We start from the raw sequence: 20,941 nt of genomic DNA, 5'->3' as shown, positions 1-20,941 counted from the left end.
AATTGATTTTGTTTAATATTTCTTTATTATTGCAGGCATTGGTCATCCATGTATCTCCAGAAGAACGCAAAAAAGTGCATGATTTCTTTGTCTGACACAGCAGACCCCCATAACATTCAAAATAAAACGCTCAGCAAGCAACTGAACAATCAAACACATTCCAAGATAACAGCATAATTTCACATATTTCCATTCGCTTTGCTTTGATATACATAACTAGTCTCGCATTGCAGACTGGACGCTTACTTAAAGATACAACATTCCTTGCTGTGTGACTGAAGCAGGCTCAGCCACCATGCCCAGAGCTGACTGTATCTGTTTCACATTAAGGTTCTGTACACAGTGATATACAAAGCCGTGGCGAGGTGCAAACGCTCCACCACATCAAGGGAAGCCCTGTCGATGACCTGCACTTTACAGTCTTCCGACTTGAGTCGAGTCCTTGTGTAGCATTTAAGGTTAGGCAGGGGATGGCGTGAATCAAGACAGGGCAAAAGCACTACTAGAATGGACGCTGGCGTTGGTGGTAGAAGGTATGGCCTGGATTTTTCCTTGTGTGTTTGTGTTTGTGTTTGTTCCCGTGAACAGCAAGTCCATGACGAATAATGAATAGAACAGACAAAGAGAGAGAAAGAGAGAGAGAGTAAAAGAGAGTCAAGTGATTTTGGAGTCTCTGTGCGTCATCCCTTTGTCTAGGGAGGCAGGGATGTGCGGGGTGCAAGAGTGGGGGGAGGGCTAGTTAGGGGTGCCTGTGTGTGTGTGCACATGTGCATATGTGTGTGTGTGTGTGGGTGTGTGTGTGTGTGTGTGTGTGTGCAGGTGAGGGAGGGCTCTGGTTGCCTTGGAGTCAGGAATGTCCGAAGGGGGCGTGTGTGTTGAGGGGCCTCTGCACGATGACGGCGTTGCTCAGGTCAGCCTCGGCCAGGCTGAGGCCTCCCTCCGTCAGCTCCCTGAAGGGCAGAGACGTGGTCAGGATGAAGGGCGCCTCCGTCGCCTGGGTCTGGCCCACAAAGTCCTGCACGTCGCTGATCCTGTGGACACCAGGGGCTTGTTAGAAGCGGCATTATGCAGAATTTCACCACTATTTTGGGGTATGTTTTGGACATCATTATCAACTTTGTTTTGATGCCACTTTTCAAAGTGACTTTGGAAGAATTTACACATTGAATAACCACACACACACAGTCACACAGACACTTCTTTGCACACAAGAACTTCCAGACTCTCTTTATGATATTGAAGACTACAAAGCCACAGAACTTTTTTGTAACGCACGCTCCTCCAAAGGCACAACAATAACATCTGCAGTTGGTAGAAGACAATTCTCTTGTGTTTTGTGTCAGTAAGCCACCCTTTCAGATTACGCCGTTATATAAATGCTGCACGATCATTACGCAATAGCTCTTAAGCCCAGCTTCAGCACGGCACCTCGGCCTATATAGCGCCATGGTTCTCGCCGAGCCTGATGTATAATATATGCTGCGATGTATTACTGCACTGGGTTGCATAATGCTCCACCATATGGACTACTGTACTTCTGAGAAGAGAAGAAGAGATGGAATTCAGTACAAGAGGCTCACCACCAGTAACGCAACGTCCATTAGGACAAAACATGGACATGGGCAGAGAAGGGTCCTTTTAGTTCTCATGTCAGTGGATAAGACGCTGACAGGGTCGACACACACAGTATAACAGGGTCAAAGAGAGTGAAGGAGATCAAAGTCATAGCTGCATTGCCCCCATCCCCCCACCACAAACTGGAATAGCTGTTCTCTGATGAGAGTATGATGAGAGTATTCTTATACAGCTGTGACTTTTGTCTTGTTTTCTTCATCAACATATTCTTCTTTTCCCCCATATTACACCATACAATTACAAATATGACTACAATTTTAAACCTTACTACCGTAACTGGGCCATTTGAGAGCAACTCCTTTAAAGCATGCACGCAGGTGATGGTGGCAAAAAATGTAGGTATGAAGACACCTACGAAAGCTACTGTGATGAAGGTCTGACTAACGTCAGCTCATCAATAGACTGGTTGCCGTTCATTAAGTGAGCTGTGTTGCGCTATTCTTTTCCGTTACCGGAAGATACTTAAAGTACGTACCGGTGAGAGAGGTTGAACCTCTGGACCAGGCGCCGCCCGTCAGCCAGCCAGATCTGCAGCGAGGTGACCGGCTGGTCGTCCTTTAGCTCCACGACGGGCAGCGGAGGGTTGCTGGCGTCCTCGTGCACTGACCGGGATCTGGCCACCACCCTCGGTGCCACACTGACAGGACACACATGAAACATCAAGGTCAATGAGAAGGTCAAGGGCAATCAAGTATGTGTGTTTATGTATAAAACATCTGACTGCATCAGTGATGCGGTAATCAATGTATTTTGTGTTCTGTACAGAGAAGTAGGTTATTCATGGTATATCGAGGATCACAGAAGCATGCACACAGATTCATTTGTTGTGACTCTAAATTGAGAAAATCCTCTTTACGCTTAAACTGAAACACGGAAATGTTTAAATCCATATAGCAACTGCACATGGCAATTTTATATAAAATAATTTTATCCTCTATGTAAGTTACAAGCTTATATTAGATAAACATGACATACAATAGTTATGATTTGATGACATACATAACCTCAGATTAAATGCATACAGGCATGCCAATGTACACCTAAAAAAAAAAATCATATGATATACTATGTCTAATAAATATTCAATAATAATTTTCCAAGGCATCTCACAATCATAGAGTTTAGGAGACACCTAGTGGCTTCCTCTGGAACAATATGAACCAATATGTTTTATTGTGATATATTCTACCAGTCTACCTCAGGGGTGGGATAAAATATAGAATATCAAAATATCGTATTGGTGACATATTTACTAGAACATACAGGTTCACTACTTCATGACTTTGTGACTATAAGGGTTCCATAAAGACTGTTCTATCACAGGGGTCTGAAAAGAACATTTATGAATTCGAGTTATTTTACAGAGTTATTTTACTTTCACTGGCATTTTTCTTCAGAGAAGTGACAAAACCGACCAAAATCTTCACAGTGTTCCTCTTTTAGTCATTTTCTATAAAAATCTAAAAACTATAAATATAAGGGACTAAACTAATTAAGATTACAGTTAAGCCAGATCAGTTAAGTCAGTCCACTGTTGACTGAGAAAAGGAGCAACTTCAATATTCAGGTTTCCGTATATTTCAGTATGTGCTGTCCAGTTTGATGAGCTTTAGCCACTCTCTTCTGTCAGTGCTGGAGCTTGTATCGCATAAGCTAACGGAGTGATTCATTTGGTTGACTCCTCATTATTGTGGAGGATGCTGGCAAAGTATGAGTCAGCCTGCATGACAAAAACAACATGTGGCAGCTGAGAAGAAAACTGCAAAAACTGACATCTGCTAAACAATAATTTTATCCTGCTCAAGGATATAACTTTTACACATTTCGTGGGCATGTAAGTGGGATTCTTAGGGAGAGAAGTATATATATTCTTGGGAAACATTTTAGCAACTGTGAGTGACCTATTAGGGCAGGGGTGTCAAACTCATATCAGGCAGTGGGCCGGATTTGTTGGAATGAGCCCTCACGGGGGCCGCCATTGTCGTGGTCATTTTCATTTCTCTGCATTGGTAACAGAGTGTTGTTTGATTATACTCCTTTACTACACCCACTCATGAGCAAACAAGTACAAATCATTTACTCATCATATTCTGCTCTTTCTCTCTTGAAACACACCATTTCTGTCAGTTTTTTGGCCTCTTCCTTCCTGAGGATGATTTGAAGTGCTAGGTTTAATCCGTTTATCACAGAAATTGCTTATTAAGAATTGTGGATGTGAATATTTTTCTTTCTAATTTTCCCTTCCCACCCAAAACTTCTTGGGGGCCGTATGAAACCTGCTGGTGGGCCTGATCTGGCCCCCGGGCCTTATGTTTGACACCCCTGTATTAGAGGGTAAAACTGCCTACTGCACTGTGGTTATCAAACAGTAGTGGTGCTTGACCCAAATCAAAACCAGTTTCAGAAACTGAGAAACAAATAAAAAATAAACTAAATGATTAAATAAAATGAATGATAATGTGACCCTTACCTTCCCAGTCTGTACCCCCTCCCTGAGAATGGGTGGAAGATCTTTTTCCTGGGGACGTACATATCATCTTTCATGTCCTCGACGTTCACCTCCAACTCCTCCTCCTCTGCTCGGCTCTCCAGCTCCAGAGGCAGCTCCCTTCAAAACATTATGTTTGTTATGAAGGATATGCTACTACGTGTGTGTGTGTGTGTGTGTGTGTGTGTGTGTTTGTGTTACCAACTAATACACTACTATCTACCTGGTAGACTTGAGACGTCATCTCTGGGTACTCAGAACAAACATTGTGGAGATTTACAACATCAGAAGTATTGGCATCCTAGGTACTAAACAGGGGCCGGTTCCTCAAAACGTTCTTAGCGCTAAGTAGTTGTTAACCTATTCCTTAACCTCTCTCTTAACGTTATGGCATGATTCCCGACACGTTGTACGCTAAGTATGTCTTCTATAAGTCACACGTTCGTAAGGTTGGTCTGGACCATTCGTAAGCTCTCTCTTAGCGTTGTTTGAGCTCAAGACGCTAGTCGCCGCCACTGTGCAGCAGTCTTTAGAAATCAGCGCAGCGCAGTACAAGTCAAACTATGGTACAGTATGTTGACAATGTTGTGGCTTTTATGTTATGGACATTTTAAGACTAATAATAAAATATGTATGCAATGGATACAGGCCTATTTATGAAGTTTACTTTATTTAGTATCAGCACTAATAGGCTATTTCGTAATGTCATTAAAGCGTTCAAATTGGCAATCACTTTTGATAATTAAAAGCTGGCAGAGAATTTGCCTCTAAATGGCTAAGATCTATATATGGGTAAGCATGGTGGTGTCCATAGCTCTTTTTTGTGGCTGTTGCACAAGTTATTCCGAAAGCTGGAAAACAGTGTCACCTTGTGCAAGCTCACCTCGTCCAGCAAAACTTCAAGTTCCTCTGACGAGAAGCTTGGTGCCCTTTTTTTACGTTGCTTCCCCACCATATTCTGTATCTAACTCTCTCTGTTCATTGTAGATAGGTTGCTTTTTATTGAAAACATTAACCAATGGCAATCAATACCGCATTAAACAGAAGTAACTGCAGCTGCTTGCCAATCAATTCTAATTGTAAGGTACCTTACCATTAACATAAAAGTGTATTACATCATTTTTAGAAGTCGTTAAATCCATGTCAAGAAGCAGCACAAGTGGCACAACGGGATAAGGAGGGTGGATGATTAGCGAGGGATAGGCCTACCCGGTTAGTCTACCCGTCACAACATATCGTGTGAACATGTTACTGACAATTTGATAATTTAATTAATAGTTTATATTTTACTGATAACTTAAACTATGTTAAAATAAAAGTTACTGGAATAATTTGAGGAATGTTTCATTTCCATAGAACGTGTTGTCTTTCTTAACGCCGTCATGCACCTTCGCGTGAAGTGACAAAATCTATTCCTAAGCAAACGATGCCAACTAATTCAGCACCTTCACTTGGGACAGCGCCTTTGTAACGTCGAACGTAAAAGGCAGCGTGTTAAGAAGCTTCCTAAGGGACACTTCGGGGAACACACTTAGGAACATAATAAACTTTGGTAAGATATTTCTTTTGAGTCTTCTTAGCGCGCTAAGAGTAAGCGTTATCGGGGAACCGGCCCCAGATTCTTATTAAGTTAAAAGCTTGTGCTATAAGATCATCCAATAACAATCTTATCTAAATGAAAAATGAATCAGTTAACTTCTGATGGTTTCATTCTCCAAACATCAAGTCTCCACCAGTTATACTGATCCAACTGTATTGGTCCTGAACATTTCTGTGCTGAACATGCATAGTATTTAAAGCCTAAATTGCACTTTAAATGATGGATACTCCAAATTCATCTTATAACATGCCAATTACCCTCTTTTGATGGCCTCAAGGAACTCCTGGTTCTCCTCTGAAGTGTAACTTCGGAGCTCCTCGTCATTAAGAGTGAAGCCATCTTTCCACAGCCTCACCACTATTTCAACCTGCAGGCAGAGTAGCAGAGGAAACCAATATATTTGAGTAGCTAGGCTACTGTATATACTGTATATAACTAAATAACTAAACTAACTAAATCAATGGTGTTGTGTGTGGGACCATTGACCCAACCATGGTTTCTCTTCTCTGGATCTTATTTTATTCGCTTATCTATCTTATTTTGTCTTATTTGGTTATTAAATTAGCTTTGGTTCATTTTTGCTCACTGCCCCCTCGTTTTCACATAGATCACCGGGTACTGTTGGTACGGAAAAAAAAACGAAATATGGGAGCTGCCCCCAGAGTGTAGCGCTGTAGCTCGAGCTAAGTAAAACCGATTGTTTTCATTTTTCGACCTTGAGAAACGGAGATCTATGTGTGGAAAACTCAGTGGATTTGTCCTTTAAGGGCCCCGACACATAATCTAAATCTAAACAGTGGATCTGACTACATTTCCCAGTTCCACCAAATGTTCCAAATGACTTATTATGTAAGTAAATGAGGTGAGGCCAGCAGTGTGGCTGACAGGACCTTCTGGTTCCCCGAGGCAGCGCTGCTTATCTTCTCCACCTCGTCCAGAAGGTCCTCCACCGAGAAGCTGTGCTTCATGGGAGGCTCCTCATCTTCCTCATTCTCTGCCCCTTCACACCTGATGGAGGAAAGAGTTATTATACACCTCAGTCAAAGCACTGGACCACTGACTGCACTTTTGCTAGATAATTAGGCCAACATTTACATTTGTTCACACTTTTATCCAGAGCGACTTACAAAATGAGGAATAACATTCAAGCTACAATGCAGAGGAGACAAGACAGTAAGAATAACAATTAGGTAACAATAAATACCACCATTCAGAGGAAAATACTAGACAAAGAAGGGTTGGTCATATGTCCAGTAGCTCAAGCAAGCTATACATCAAGTTACTAGTAACAAGGTTCCCAGTGATCCCAAGTGTTCAAGAACCCCCACAGACCACAAATGTGGATGGAAAATAATATTTATTTTTTACTAAACTGCCAACAGCTCTACATTTAAATATCTGCCTAATTAGCATGCCTCCTATTAATTATATGCCCACCAATTAGAACTATTGTCAAACTTACCACAAGTCATCTTTGACCCCTTCTATCGTATCAATGTCTTTCATTATGTTTTCTACTGTCCATCTGCGGAAAAAAACATGGGAATATGTCAAACGTCACTGTCAATTAGCCTTGAGCCAACACCAGGTGGTAAAAGGCAGGTCTGTAGCAAGTAGGCTACTGCCATAAGTTACTAAATGCAACATCTCAAAATATACCTAATTTTCAACCATGTAGCCTAAACTTATTGAAATAGTAACAATTTAGGAACAAGAAAAAGGTCTAAACATACTTGTTGCCTTTTTTCCCTAGGAAAACAGTGGCAAAAAAAAAAGAATGACCTATTCTTGAAATGTTAAGAAACGTTAGACCTATAGGCTACTCGAAATAGATCTGAGTTGATGATGGGCCACCAGCAAAACATCCAATATAATAAATTATTTAGCTACTGTTAATGTCATTACCCATAACACGAACAGGAAGGAAGGCCACTAAAAACCATGATATCAAAACACAACTGTAAAACCAGCAAATTCGTGATAATTATAACCCAAAATGAACAAAATTACGGTGCGACAAAATTACATAAGGTGCGTTTACAGGACCACGCAAGCGCAGCTGGAAATATTTTCGCTAATGTTAGCTAATGCTAGTTTGGAAGCTAGCACACTACCGCCCACTTTGTGAGAAGGTCTAGGCTATTATCTCCCCCCCTGGTACGCTTCTTCAAGAAAGAAATGTAATTATAATTTAAACAGCAACAACTTTACCTGACAGGGTTTTTTCTCGCAAATCACTCAGCTGTTAAGCTCATGAAGTTTCTGGCACTGGCCTGTTTTTTCATCACGGCTGCTGGCGCGGACGCGGTACGTCAATCTGTATGACGTAGGTGCACCGTCTCGCCAACTATGGTAAGCAGAAGGGCCCGAAATGTGTGTGGAAATTAGAGGTGCAAGTTAGCACATGCACACCTCTAAAGAGTACCCTTGTCCCTGGGCAAGGTATATTTTTTGTATTAATTTGTAGCAATCATAAGGAAATGTTGCATGTGTTTGATATAAACTCACATAGGCTGTAAGCCTGCACTTTTCAGGGTGAAATATGAGAAATGACCAACATAGTTAAAAGCCTATTTTAAAAGCTACACATTTCATTGCAGTTGACCTACACCTGGTAGGAATCAAGGAGACCAATTCCAGCAACAAGTTTTACATGGTTGGCTAGTTTCAGTTGAGTTAAGCTGGATTATAGATCACTTATTAAGAGGACACGTTTAGATAACTATTAATCTTTTAGAGCCTGGTGTAACCTGTGTGTCAGAGCATGAAATGAACATTCCAGTCTATTCCGCTGCACTTCACACTCAATAATCGGTTAATAAACAGTTCATTGGGAACATATTTCTCCACTAGGGGGCAGCAACAAGCCTTCCAATGCAGAGCCATATAGATCTATTTACTGTAATACGGCTCTGTTCCAATGCCCTGACTGGGCCAGTCAGCTACACGGTACTCAAATAGTCTAGGTGTCTATTATGCTCAACATGTTTTGTTTTTGTTTTAGAGAATAACAAAGAAACACACCGAAATTAATGCAATAAATGCTACTCTTATACAGAGAGAATATTACAGCATAGCTTACAGGCTTGCCCAGTATGCTGACACTCAAGGCAAAGTGTGTTTATACAGTGCATTTCATTATCAGAAAGCATCTGAGAACAGTTTGGACTTAAGTCTAGATTTGAAACTTTCACACACATTTTTTTTTTTAATTGGCTCCAGAGCAGAACCACACAGCAGATTAAAGCGGCTTCACCATGTTTAGTTATCATGGGCTGGCAAACAGGGCATTATTTAGAAATTGGAAGTGAAATGCTGAAGTACAGTCACTATCAAACTTTCAAAGAAATGAAGAAGGCTGATAAAAGTCTTCTGCAGAACTTTCACAACATACCAAGAACAAGGACCATTATTTTCATGAACATATGTGTTAAATATTTTGAATCATATAAGATCTAATTTTGCATAATCATATTCTAGCCCTATAGTACCTACCTATTTGAAAAGACCTCAGAACAATATTTATTAATTCTACATGAGAGTGAACAGTAAGAAATATTCAAATATTGGGACCCTATAATGTCTCTGCTATTCACATGTCATAATATCACATTGCACTGTGAGCATCACTGTAAAGCAGAATTAAGCCTATCAGTCAGCAGGGCCATTAAAAATAACATGTTTCACCTGCCGAGGGAACCATTAGCTTATTGCAAAAAACCCAGACAGGCTGGTTTTGACTGTAAGAGCAAAGAAATAGTGCAAGTGCAGAAACATTGGAAAGACTCCATGCTGTGCTAGGAATGAGTGTTGCTGTCATACGCAAATGTGAATAACGCCTTTATTGAAGATGCTCCTGATCACACGGATCCCTTCTGAGTTATCTTAACAGACTGGAGGCTGATGCACAAGAGAAAAATAGGGAGTGAGTGAGTCAGTGAGTGAGTGAGTGAGTGTGTGTGTGTGTGTGTGTGTGTGTTGTTCTGATCACAAGGCTCCCTGCCTTTATCTCGTCACACTGGAGGCTGATGCCCAGGAGAGAAACCCAGGCAACCTCCACTGGCAGTGTGGAGGGATGTAATACTACTGTGTATGTGTGGGTCTGTGTGTGTTTGTATGCATGTGTGTGTGTGTGTGTGTGTGTGTGTGTGTGTGTGTGTGTGTGTGTGTGTGTGTGTGTGTGTGTGTGTGTGTGTGTGTGTGTGTGTGTGTGTGTGTGTGTGTGCGTGCGTGCATGCGTGCATGTCTGTGTGTGTGCCTGTGTGTGTATGAGAGAGAGAAAGAGAAAGAGAGAGGAGAGAGAGCGAAGGACTGTGTTTCTCGAGGCCAGAGACAGTGGGAGATTACTTGTTTATGCATAATTAATAATTTACACTTTTCATGATAAGTTCAAAAGCAGAAAATCGGGAGAGAAAAAGCTGGAAAAATAGAACAAAAGAACAAATGATGATGAGTGAGAGAAAAGAACTTGAGGATGGACAGAAAGAAAAAAAATTAAAGAGATAACGATTGAAAAGGGAAAATAAATTAATGCAGAAAATAAAAGGCGACAGTTCGCTGTTGATTAAGGAACAGTTGGCAGCACTGTAGGATACATCTGATTGTTAACAGTCTTTTGATGGTTAAAAAGTGTTTCATGTGGAATAAGCTCTAAAGTTTTAGAACAGCAACACCCTCTCTAAATTAAGATTTATTTTCCTCCAGCCATTTCCTTATTAAGGCATGGTTAGGGCCTTGAATGTTTGGATGAAGTCAAGCATGTGCGTGGCCACAAGCCACTTACTTTAAATAGAAATGAGTCGTGTTGACTGAAATGCAAAATGGCATTTCATGTGACACCAATGAATATGCCTATTTCCTCAAAAAATTGACAGATAAATGTTTGTTTTTAAAGTGCACTGATTAAAAAAAAAAATACTTTTTTCAGTTCTGAACATCCCTGCAAGTAATTTTGCAGATCATTTATGAGAGTTTGTTTAATAAGGTCCCTATATAAATATTAGTCTGTGCAACTTGCAGGTTGGCACGTCTTATCAGACATGAAGACACTGACTAAATTTGCCAGCTAAATAGATAAATTATACATAAACACATTTACAACAGTAAAGGTCCCCAAGTGATTCCATACTGAAGACTCGCCAGAACAGAATGTCAAAACAGAGCCAACTCGCAGAAAAACATTCAAAAAAACAACACGCCCTTTTCTTCCTCCTGTCGCTACGCACTGCCCGGAGAGAAACCCCCTGATTGGTCGAGGGCGTCCACTGTGAAGTCAGGTGGATGATGTGTAAATGGCCACCAGCTGCGAAGGAACGCTGGTCAGCTGTCAGACGTCAGACAGTGCCGCCATTAGGACATCCAGACAGGACCGCTGCGCTGCAGTCTGGCAGCTAGCTATCACAACAACAGCGGACAGACACCAGGATAGGTCTCGGACAGGACAGGGGACGGGGGCGGCGTTGTGGGGATCTGATTGGTGGGGCGGGCGTGTGACTTTGATTGGGTGGAGAGCAGGTGGGGGTGGGGTCTTCATTGGCTGTTGCCAGGTGTTGGCACTTAATGATTCATTGGTGGCCTATTAAGAGGCCAGGCAGGTCATCAGAACTGACTTAATTAATTATTCAGTTGGGAGGGGGCAAGGGGGCGGGGTAGAGATAGGAAAGGGCAGACATACCAGATGACCTCTCTGACTGTTAAGGGAATCAAAGTGTTGGCTCCGAACAGATGCTTCAGCCTCTTTGTCTTTTTCGGCAGTCTTTGTTTTATACTCAAAAGATCATATCAACTGTCACTTGGTGCGGTTTCCTGTTCTGTCTCCAGTTGGGTGTCTCAGAAACAGTTGAGTTTCATACTATGGCTAGTTATCACTGTGGAGATCTCAAATCAGCAGTGAGCTGTGCTGTGCAGCTATGCTTTGTCTTTTTCCATTCAGATCAGCATCAGATGAGCTCAGGTTTTCACCTGTATATATATATATATACACGGCCCCTTTCAATCTAGAGGGTTTCCAGTTCAAACATTGAGGCCATTAGCACAGGAAACCACACCAAGGTGAATCTGTTAAAATTGGGTGTGTTTTCATTTATTTCATGTGTTCCAGATAACAAGCTTTTGTTTTTCTCTCTCTCTCTCTTTCCCTCTCGTTCCAGCAAACAAGGTTTTTGAGGCATAGTGTTTATTCATGAAGGATGTTCTGAGGTCGTCTTGCAGGAATCAGTTCGATGGGCCGAAAAAGGTTGTGCTAGCTGGCTCCTCAGATGCCAGAGCAGAATAATTGAATTTAATAAGCCGTCAGAGTCTCTCAGAGTCCTGCTCTCTGTGTGGCCAGGGGAGACAGAAATAGAAAACAAGCACCATAAAAACAAGCACACTTAAATGCACACAGATGCACAGATGCATAAGATGCCCAAGTTCACACAGACACACACAGACACAGGCAGGCGCGCACACACACATATGCATAGACATAGACACACACACTCACACACACACACATGCTCACACACACACACACACACACACACACACACACAATACAGCATATTGCACTAACTATACATATTGTACAGTTTGTAAAATTTAAATTAAAATTCTAATTAAAGACAATAACTCACAGCAAGGAACCTTGAAAACATTGACAATGCCATCTCAATGGGTGGCATGATTAGCCAGCGTCTTCTTTTCATGCCATAAGAGATAACATGCTATTTATTCACAGCAGGAGGTTTTCAAAATCTCCTCTGAATTAATTATATGAATGGGGGGGTGGGGGCTCATTTCTGATGCATGAAATGACAGTCAGTGACTGACAGGTGATGGGAATAGTCTGCCATGCAAGTAGACACCAGGCATGTTTTTTTTACTGAAGAAATTGGGAAGAAATCAACGGCTGCAATATTTCAGACAGTAACTTGAATAAAAGCACGCTGTGATACTGTGGTACAAATATTCCACATTGAACTGTAGATGCTCTTACCCAAGGGCGAGGCTATCTGATGTTCAAAAGTATTATCTATGGCAATTTAAATCTGGGTCTCCACTGATTATCCACACCCTCTCCATGGGACAGTGGTGAAAATGCCGACACTATTTGTGAGCTTAATGTAGTCTTGGTATGGTTTGCATAGGGGTATCACAAGAATTATTTTAAAATAAATTTGTTATATTTTTTTTCCTTTAAAGGTGAAAGTCACATCTCTCATGTGTGCCTTTGTGTACCAGTAGGAAGATATATACATGGCAATTTCTAGTCAGAATAACAGTATAGAGAACTGGATCAAATGTTTGAGATGAAATAGGCTGCATAACAGGACCTACACTGCAGCTCAGTGGGATAGGTTATACCTATGCAGCATTGAAAGATAGAAATAAAGCACCTCCAGTTGTTTTTTAGACCTCAGCCTCTTCACATTTCCTTCACTCAACAAATGTCATATATCTCTGTGTCAACAAGCTCAAGAAATGGCAAAGGGAAATTATTTGTTATGTGCAATATCGGATAAAGAAACTAGTCACTTTTTATCTCTCAAAATACTGTTCAACTTTACATTCTTTTTATTGCTGAGCACTGTCTCATTTAGCAGTTGAGTTTTGTTTGTTCGCCCAGGCATTGTTGTATTTCGTGCCTGTAGGGGTGTGGTGGTGTCTTGTCTAGTCTCGATCTGTCTAGTAAAAGAGATCTAGGAACAGTTCGCTCTGTGTGGTCGTGTTTCTTTGTTTGAGATTCGCTCTACCCCTCCTCATTATCTTCTTCTCTTGCCTGTCCCTATTTTTTCCAGTTTTGCTGAAAGGACCTTGGTATATTATTATTATTATTACCTTCCTTCTTCAAAAATGTCTTTACTGTTTCTTTAAGGTTGCAATACCCATCGACTCTTTACTAAATTCTTCAATTTACGTGGTTTCACAAAATTGCTTTCCAATTCAACTGGCTTGTAGGCCTAACTGTCTCAGAGACAATACAAAGACATTACAGTGTTAATGTGTTGACAGAGTAGGCTATTATATTATTTGAGTTGAATTCATGTTTTTAGTCTTTGTTTAAAAATGATTTCAAGTTTGTGCTTTAAAAATGAGATATTGTCTCATGTACCAATTGAAGAATATTCCTTTTTTTGTATTAAGAGTTTGTTTGTATATGGGTCTTAACCAGGGAATTATGGGAAGAGCGCCAACAGCGCTATTGCTAAACCAGTTAGGCCTACGGACTCATAACTTTTCAAAGAAAGATGGACTCTGCATTTGGTTTATGGCGCTAACGTCACTGTGTTTTTTGACTATTCACGTTTACAGTTTATCATATATATATATATATACTCTTTTGATCCTGTGAGGGAAATTTGGTCTCTGCATTTATCCCAATCCGTAAATTAGTGAAACACACACAGCACACAGTGTACACACAGTGAGGTGAAGCACACACTAATCCGGCGCAGTGAGCTGCCTGCATCAACAGCGGCGCTCGGGGAGCAGTGAGGGGTTAGGTGCCTTGCTCAAGGGCACTTCAGCCGTGCCTACTGGTCGGGGTTCGAACCGGCAACCCTCCGGTTACAGGTCCGAAGTGCTAACCAGTAGGCCACAGCTGCCCCATTTATTTCCTCTTTCTCTATCAGAGACAGAGAAAGAGGAAATAAATATTCAAAAAAGTATCAGTATGAAGTGTGGATGTTTATTAAACCGATGCAACTATGCCTAATAAAATAAATTCTTCCACAGTACTTCCATGTGGTAACAGACTAACTTCTCACTACCCTCGCATCGCACTCTCCTGCCCACAAACCCACTCTTCACACGGGCTGACCGCCATCAGAGTTTATCCCCCACCCCATCCTTTGCCCCGGTCACCCCTGATCGTCCACTTCTGCTCTGCCCCTCTCCACAGGGGCTCCTCTGAAGTACAGAGTGACTCACTCCGCTGTTGCCGGGAGTTACTCATTCTCCTCTGCCCGATGCTGACCACGGCCTTAGTGCAGAGAAGACCTGGAGCTCTTTCCTCCCTCCGGCACGGCACACTCAGTTGGTTTTAAATTAATCGCATACTGCCTTACAACAAAGAGGTCACAAAGTCATGTGTGTGTATTTGTGGACGCGTAGGCATTTCAGATCATTTGGAGGAGTTTTTGTTGGTGGTGGTTGGTGTTGTTGTTGTTGTTGGTGGTGGTGTTACAGGGCAAATCCGCGCAAAACTGTCACATCCATAACGCCAACACAATGCCATGGTATTTAGTTGGCGTTATGGATGTGACAGTTTTGCATGGAACTGCCCTACACTTAATTTACTTTATTTTACAAACTACAGTACATCAAAGATGCTGTCAATCTTGAAACTTCACATTCAAATTCAATGTGAAACTTCACATTCAAATTCAGTTTGAAACTTCACATTCAAATTTAGTTATTTGCTTCACAGCTCTTCATCCAAAACCTCATACACAGTCAAAAATAAAGGCTCACATTGATATTATCGTCAATCAACACCTTGCTTCAGAAACTCGGAAGGGAGGGCAATGTTCATTGTTTGCTGAGTTCAAACATCCATCTGGGAATAGTCAAGTCAAGTCAAGTCATTTTATTTGTATAGCAAATTTAAACAACAGTTGACCCAAAGTGCTTTACAGGTTAGAGCAGGGAAGGCAGCATCAATATGCCTTGAAGATACATAGACATGTGTGCAAGACTCCATGAATATAGTTACATAATGTAAAATAGAATAAAACAAATTTAAAAAGATAAAGTTTAAAATTACTTACAATTGGTATGATAACACAGCAACTCATTTTTTGCATACCGTAATTTCATTCATCAATACTGTATTCATAGTACCCTCATTAGATAACAACATCATCCATGTACATCAGATGTCTGCCGGTAAACTTTGAAAGTTATTGTGTCTGTGTACACTCGACGCAATGCATTAATACAACCTAGAATAAGTGAAACCAACCAAATAAAAGGAAATACTGCATTCACCAAATGAATGGTTGAAGGGTGATAGGAGATCATGAAACCCCCCTCTGATGCCCCTCTGATAAAATGGCCCTGATATGTCACTAGACATTAAGAAATCATGTTCATTTCAAATACTTATATCACTGCAAAGTGAAGTTGCAGCCCTCAACTGATGTTGATGTTGTGTTTTGTCATGTCATGTTGTGTTTTGGCCTGATGCGCCTCCACCTATCTACTAATCACAAAGTCAGTAGTGTTTTGGCATCCGGGTTGGTAACCTCGAGTCAGGGGGGAGGGGGAGGGCATACACCGCGCTACAGTAATTTGAAAGTGATTGCAGTACCAGTTTTGGCCACAATCTTACATATGGTCCCTTTAAAAGTGATAGATAGATAGATAAATACTTTATTGATCCCCAAGGGGAAATTCAAGGTCTCAGTAGCATACAGACATCAGACATCACACACAACATTCACTAACAGCAGAAAAGTAACTAAAAGTATATAATATAAAAAAAACACAACTAGTAATGACAGTAGAAGATAAAGAATATACTAAAATACAAATTATACTAGAAAAAAAACTAAATCTAAATCAAGTCTAAAAAAGTAACCACATAGTGGGTGATTAAGCATGAGACATTGAAACTTAACTTACAATCTTAGTAAGAGATGGAGTGGGAACATATGTTCATGCATCTCCTTTCCCAGAAACATGATTCATATCATCTTCTCAGGCACATAACAGGAAGGACTAAACGGCACTTCCCTGTGCCCTGTGCATTATGCTGACGCTGGCAAGGGGTTCAGGGGGTTTCTGTGGCGGGTTCAAGTGGATTATCATCAAGTAGCCTACTGCACCTTTAAGTGAACTAGTCCCAGTGGCTGAGGTAACAATCTTGACAGTGTTCACAGTAATGAAAGGTGCTAACAACAGTATGAAGTATTGATATGATAGTTCATTTGTACCCATTGGTGAAGTGATGGAAACGCTTTATCTGCACAATGTTGGATGTTTCTTGGCTGCAAAATTAATAAATGTGAATATAATGGATGGCAAGCTGGCACAGTTCAACTGCAGGTCAGTAGCAGGCCCCACACATGTATGGCTGGAATGACACACATTGTGGTTATTCTGGAAGTGACACATCTTTCCTGTCCAATGACCATTTCCTGTACCGCTATCTATAAGTAAATGCCTACTTCAGTGGGTTAGTCGAGCTGCATGTTTATGGTTCCTCTGATCAAGACGAGCGACGTACTTAACACATTATCAGATGGATCATGGGTTTCATACAGTAGTTTGTCAATACAGTACTAGGGCAAACATGCCCATCATCGTCATTAACTGAAATAAATGCAAAGAGAAAGTTCCGCACACAAATTCACATTGGTCGCCATATGGGTCATCAAATGTGGTGGGATGTATTGAATGATTTCCTATATGAACTGTGAATAATTGTGATGATAATATTATACATTTTATAATGCATTTAATAAAAAAGATGTCTTTGTTGTGTTTATAGATGTCACATACATTTCTACAGCATGAAAGCTGTAGTACTAAAATAGCGTTACAGGTGAAGTGTTTACAGTGATTATATGCTTATCTCTGTCCATATAGTGTTAAATGTTGTATTATTTGTTCGATTTGACTGCTTCGTCCACACACTGTTCTGAGAGAAGTCAGTGTTAGAACTGATAAGCCTTCACTTACTGCTGTATATTTTACACACATTATTGGGGCCTATTGCTGTTTCTAAGTACTGTGTTTCAGTCTTGATGCTGCGGTGAGACCAACAGGTCTCTGACCACTGTGATAGACCACTGGAAAGAATAATTTTTGGGACTCTTCTGTACAGACATACTCAGGCACACAGAAGGTGACACACACTGTCTAAGCACACTTGTGGAAGGTTTCTTTTCCGTTGTCACACCTTCCAACCTCTGAAACCAACCTTTTATGCATGGTCCCCAAACTATAGCCCGTGGGTTTGATACGGCCAGTCACCTCATTTTGGTATATAGCAGGGGTTTTCAAACGGCCCACTTGTGGTCCGTGACCATGGATTCAGTCATGTAGGCTAGTTGCAATGTGGGAATCAGTATTTTTATTCAGTGGTGGTCCTGGGTTTGTGCAATTAGTCACAATGGTGGTCCCTGGTTCACAATCAGTTGAACACCCCTGGTATATAGCATCCGGCCCGCGCAGGAGTACGACACCGTCAAACTATAATCTCCATAATTTCCCCATTCATTATGGTAGATAGCAATAGATGATTAAATGTAATGGATTATTATTCAACTGAATTAGTATCACTGTGCTTCCTGTATGCTATTTCTGAGTGCTGTATTTTCACAGCAGCTATGGTGATCGACAGTATCTACTCACACATGATGGTGACTGAGGCAGGGCCATTGCGGGAGGGGGGGGGGGGGCAAGGCCCTGTGCGAACTTGACGGATGCGAGGCCCTTGTCACTTAGGTGCATGAAATCATGCAATAGCCTACTTTACATGTAGCCTACTGTCGGTGCATGTTTAATAGGCTGATAGGCTACACCAGCTGGTCTTTAAGAGGGGAAATTGTGCAATAAGAGTCACATAAATATTTGGCCATAAGTCGTTTCGTTTTATCACAAAATCGCATGAATCATTGCACTGAACGCCAAGGACGTCATTGGTTGAAAGACAAGGGGGGCTTAGCCCCCAGGGTTGTAGGAAGGCCTAATGTGCGTGCATAGAGCATATTTCACACCTCAAAAGGGCTTCAGGGACATCATGCCATTAATTTTCACTCTCGCAATATTGCTGATTATATTGCTAATTATAAAAACAGTCTGCGGGGACTGATATTGTAGGCGTTGCTTGTCAGTGGCGCCCCCAGAAAATGTTAACAGGCCATTGCTAGTTCCGCTTCAAAGTGGGTGCCACTGAATCCTGAAAATCAGTCTCAGACTCAATCAGTTGGCTTGGCCGAAGACTCAACAAAATGCCTTGTGTTGCCAAGATGATTTGGTGAAATTGTACTTCAGAATTGGGTTTAGCAACAACTATAGGCTACTAACTAGTTTTGAATGTCGAGAATAAAGGTGAAATGTCGACATTAAAGTCGACATGATATTTCTATTTTATTCTTGAAATTTTGAGTTTAATGTCGACATGTCGAGTTTATTCTCGTCATGGCAAAAATATATGTTTTTTCGTCGCACATATCTGACAGAGAAAGGGTGTGCAAAGGTGATATGACCTCAGTATGATCTCAGAAGGTAAGCCTGAGAACACAGTCTTGACTTGCACAACAATCCCCTCTTGCACCATCGCTTACTGGAAGTTGCAGAACACCACAGGATTCTAAAAGCAAATGTAGCCTATAGATTGAGAAATTACTCTGCCTTCTCTCTCCGCCCTTCCTCTCCTAGCATTTGATCAGTGCTCTTAAGTTGAACTAGGGTACTTAACTAGCTACTAAATACTGTTAACTTTTGATCATTCAATAATCAAACAAACAATCATCAATTAGTAGACCTATTCAAACCAAAACAATTGCACCCTTGACTAAGCTATGACACGTTTTAACCAGATAAGTCAGACATTAGTCCTTTGAAGCTACATTAAGCTTTGGGTTTACAATAGGTGTTAATGAAGAATAAACGCTTAATGTCATCTTTGGCCAGGTGCAAGGCCCATAAGACGCGAGGCCCTGGGCAACGGCCCTGGACTGAGGCCAACATTTTTTGAAGAAATTACCTTTAAAATGGCTGTGCCCTTAGTAATCTTGGTTATATTATTTTGATTTTGAGAAGTAGGCCTACATTAGAAAGAGGAACATAAGCGTACCAGATAGCTGCACTGAGAGAACTGAAACACTCCCACAGGGAGAGCACATGAACTCACGTGATGGAGTTCTGAGGGAACACTCCTGTTCTGAAAATTCTCAACATGACTATAGAAAACTGGCAGCATGGTGTTATGCACTTCAGTGAAGCCAGAGTCTATGGCAATCTGTGGTTCTTGGTGCCAGAACATCCTATGTCCTTCCAGTGGCTTTGGCCCTTGACTGAGCACACTTTTTTCACTGTTTACAGTTATTGTCAGTAGAAGGTTTATGGGTTAATGCTCTGGTGCAGTGTTTTTCAACCACTGTGCCGGGGCACACTAGTGTGCTGTGAGAGATCATCAGGTGTGCCGCAGAAAATTACCCAAATGTCACTCACTGGTCCAGAAAAGCAACTGTTGCATCAAAGAATTTATAACCACATGCTCTCATTGATTGTATGATTGCACTATTTGTGGTATGCAGGCATTGTACAACGGGGGCCCCATATCCAGTATTTACAGAATCATCACATATCCAGTTCATAACAACAATTAAATTAGATATAGTCACCTACAAATGAAACAGAGGGTGCTTGTTTTATTGAGCAGGTCTTGCATAGAAGCCATAATAAGGCCATATCTGTGTATTATTTGAAATTTTAGGCTATGGTATGTTTATTTTTTTTCACACAGGATGTTAGTGTCAAAAGTGTGCCGTGGCACAAAAAAGGTTGAAAAACATTGCTCTGGTGGACAAACAAAAAAACTTGATCCTTTAGAATATACTGTACATCTTGTAGCTATTAGTAATAAATCAGAAATAAATAAATCAGTTTATTTCAGGTTCACTCCTAGTCAATTCTTCAACATTCAAGTTGGATACTATAAGGCTGGTTGGTGGGGTCATCTAAAACACACACACACACACACACACACACACACACACCTTGCAGTGATCATAGCTCCTATATGGTGAAACTACAAAGTGCCCTTGCACTAAATTCTACACTATTTAATGGTTACTGTTACTGTGTACTGTTACAGAATAATCAGACACCTTCACCCTCCTCTATTCAACTTCAAACCTGCAGGCACATCTATCTACTGCTAGTTTTGGACTGAATGTATAATGTGCACCTTGGCCCTGTCTGTACTAACCGTATAGTAGTCACACACTGACCCCTCAGTGACCAAAAGATGCCTCAGTGTGATATTGTAGAGCATAGGTTCTCAAAGTGCGGCCCGGGGGCCAATGGCGGCCCGCGGAAACATTTCTGGCAGCCCGCGATAACATCTGTAAAACTGTTAAAACTGTACAATTGTACTGTGTGCTTTGAAAAGAATGAATCTTCGTTTAGTGGTGTTTAGTGGCCGTCAGGTTTTCCTGTGGTGCTTTGGTAGCTGGAACTGGCCCTGAATAAGGCCTATGCTGATAAGAAGCAAGGCACACTGA

At 41.2% G+C, this 20,941-nt stretch overlaps 1 protein-coding gene across 1 annotated transcript; it reads right to left on the bottom strand.

The window, feature by feature from the left end:
• Positions 1-12: 12 nt before the first annotated feature.
• Positions 13-8,024, bottom strand: ubxn2a (UBX domain protein 2A). Its single transcript, XM_076272703.1, has 7 exons — positions 7,935-8,024; positions 7,186-7,248; positions 6,614-6,731; positions 5,981-6,090; positions 4,106-4,243; positions 2,111-2,272; positions 13-1,031 (listed from the first exon to the last, which is right to left on the bottom strand). Exons 2-7 carry the CDS (start codon positions 7,227-7,229, stop codon positions 848-850), a joined length of 756 nt encoding a protein of 251 aa, XP_076128818.1. The 5' UTR covers positions 7,230-7,248; positions 7,935-8,024; the 3' UTR covers positions 13-847.
• Between the last annotated feature and the right edge of the window lie 12,917 nt (positions 8,025-20,941).

Source organism: Alosa pseudoharengus, unplaced genomic scaffold (assembly GCF_046254945.1).
Source record: "Alosa pseudoharengus isolate Yale_2024_CS ecotype anadromous, Long Island Sound unplaced genomic scaffold, YU_APseudo_1.1 YU_APseudo_1.1_scf_7, whole genome shotgun sequence".
Classification (NCBI taxonomy): domain Eukaryota; kingdom Metazoa; phylum Chordata; class Actinopteri; order Clupeiformes; family Clupeidae; genus Alosa; species Alosa pseudoharengus.
The sequence above is the reverse complement of the archived record's forward strand: the minus strand, read 5'-3'. Positions and strand labels throughout refer to the sequence as shown.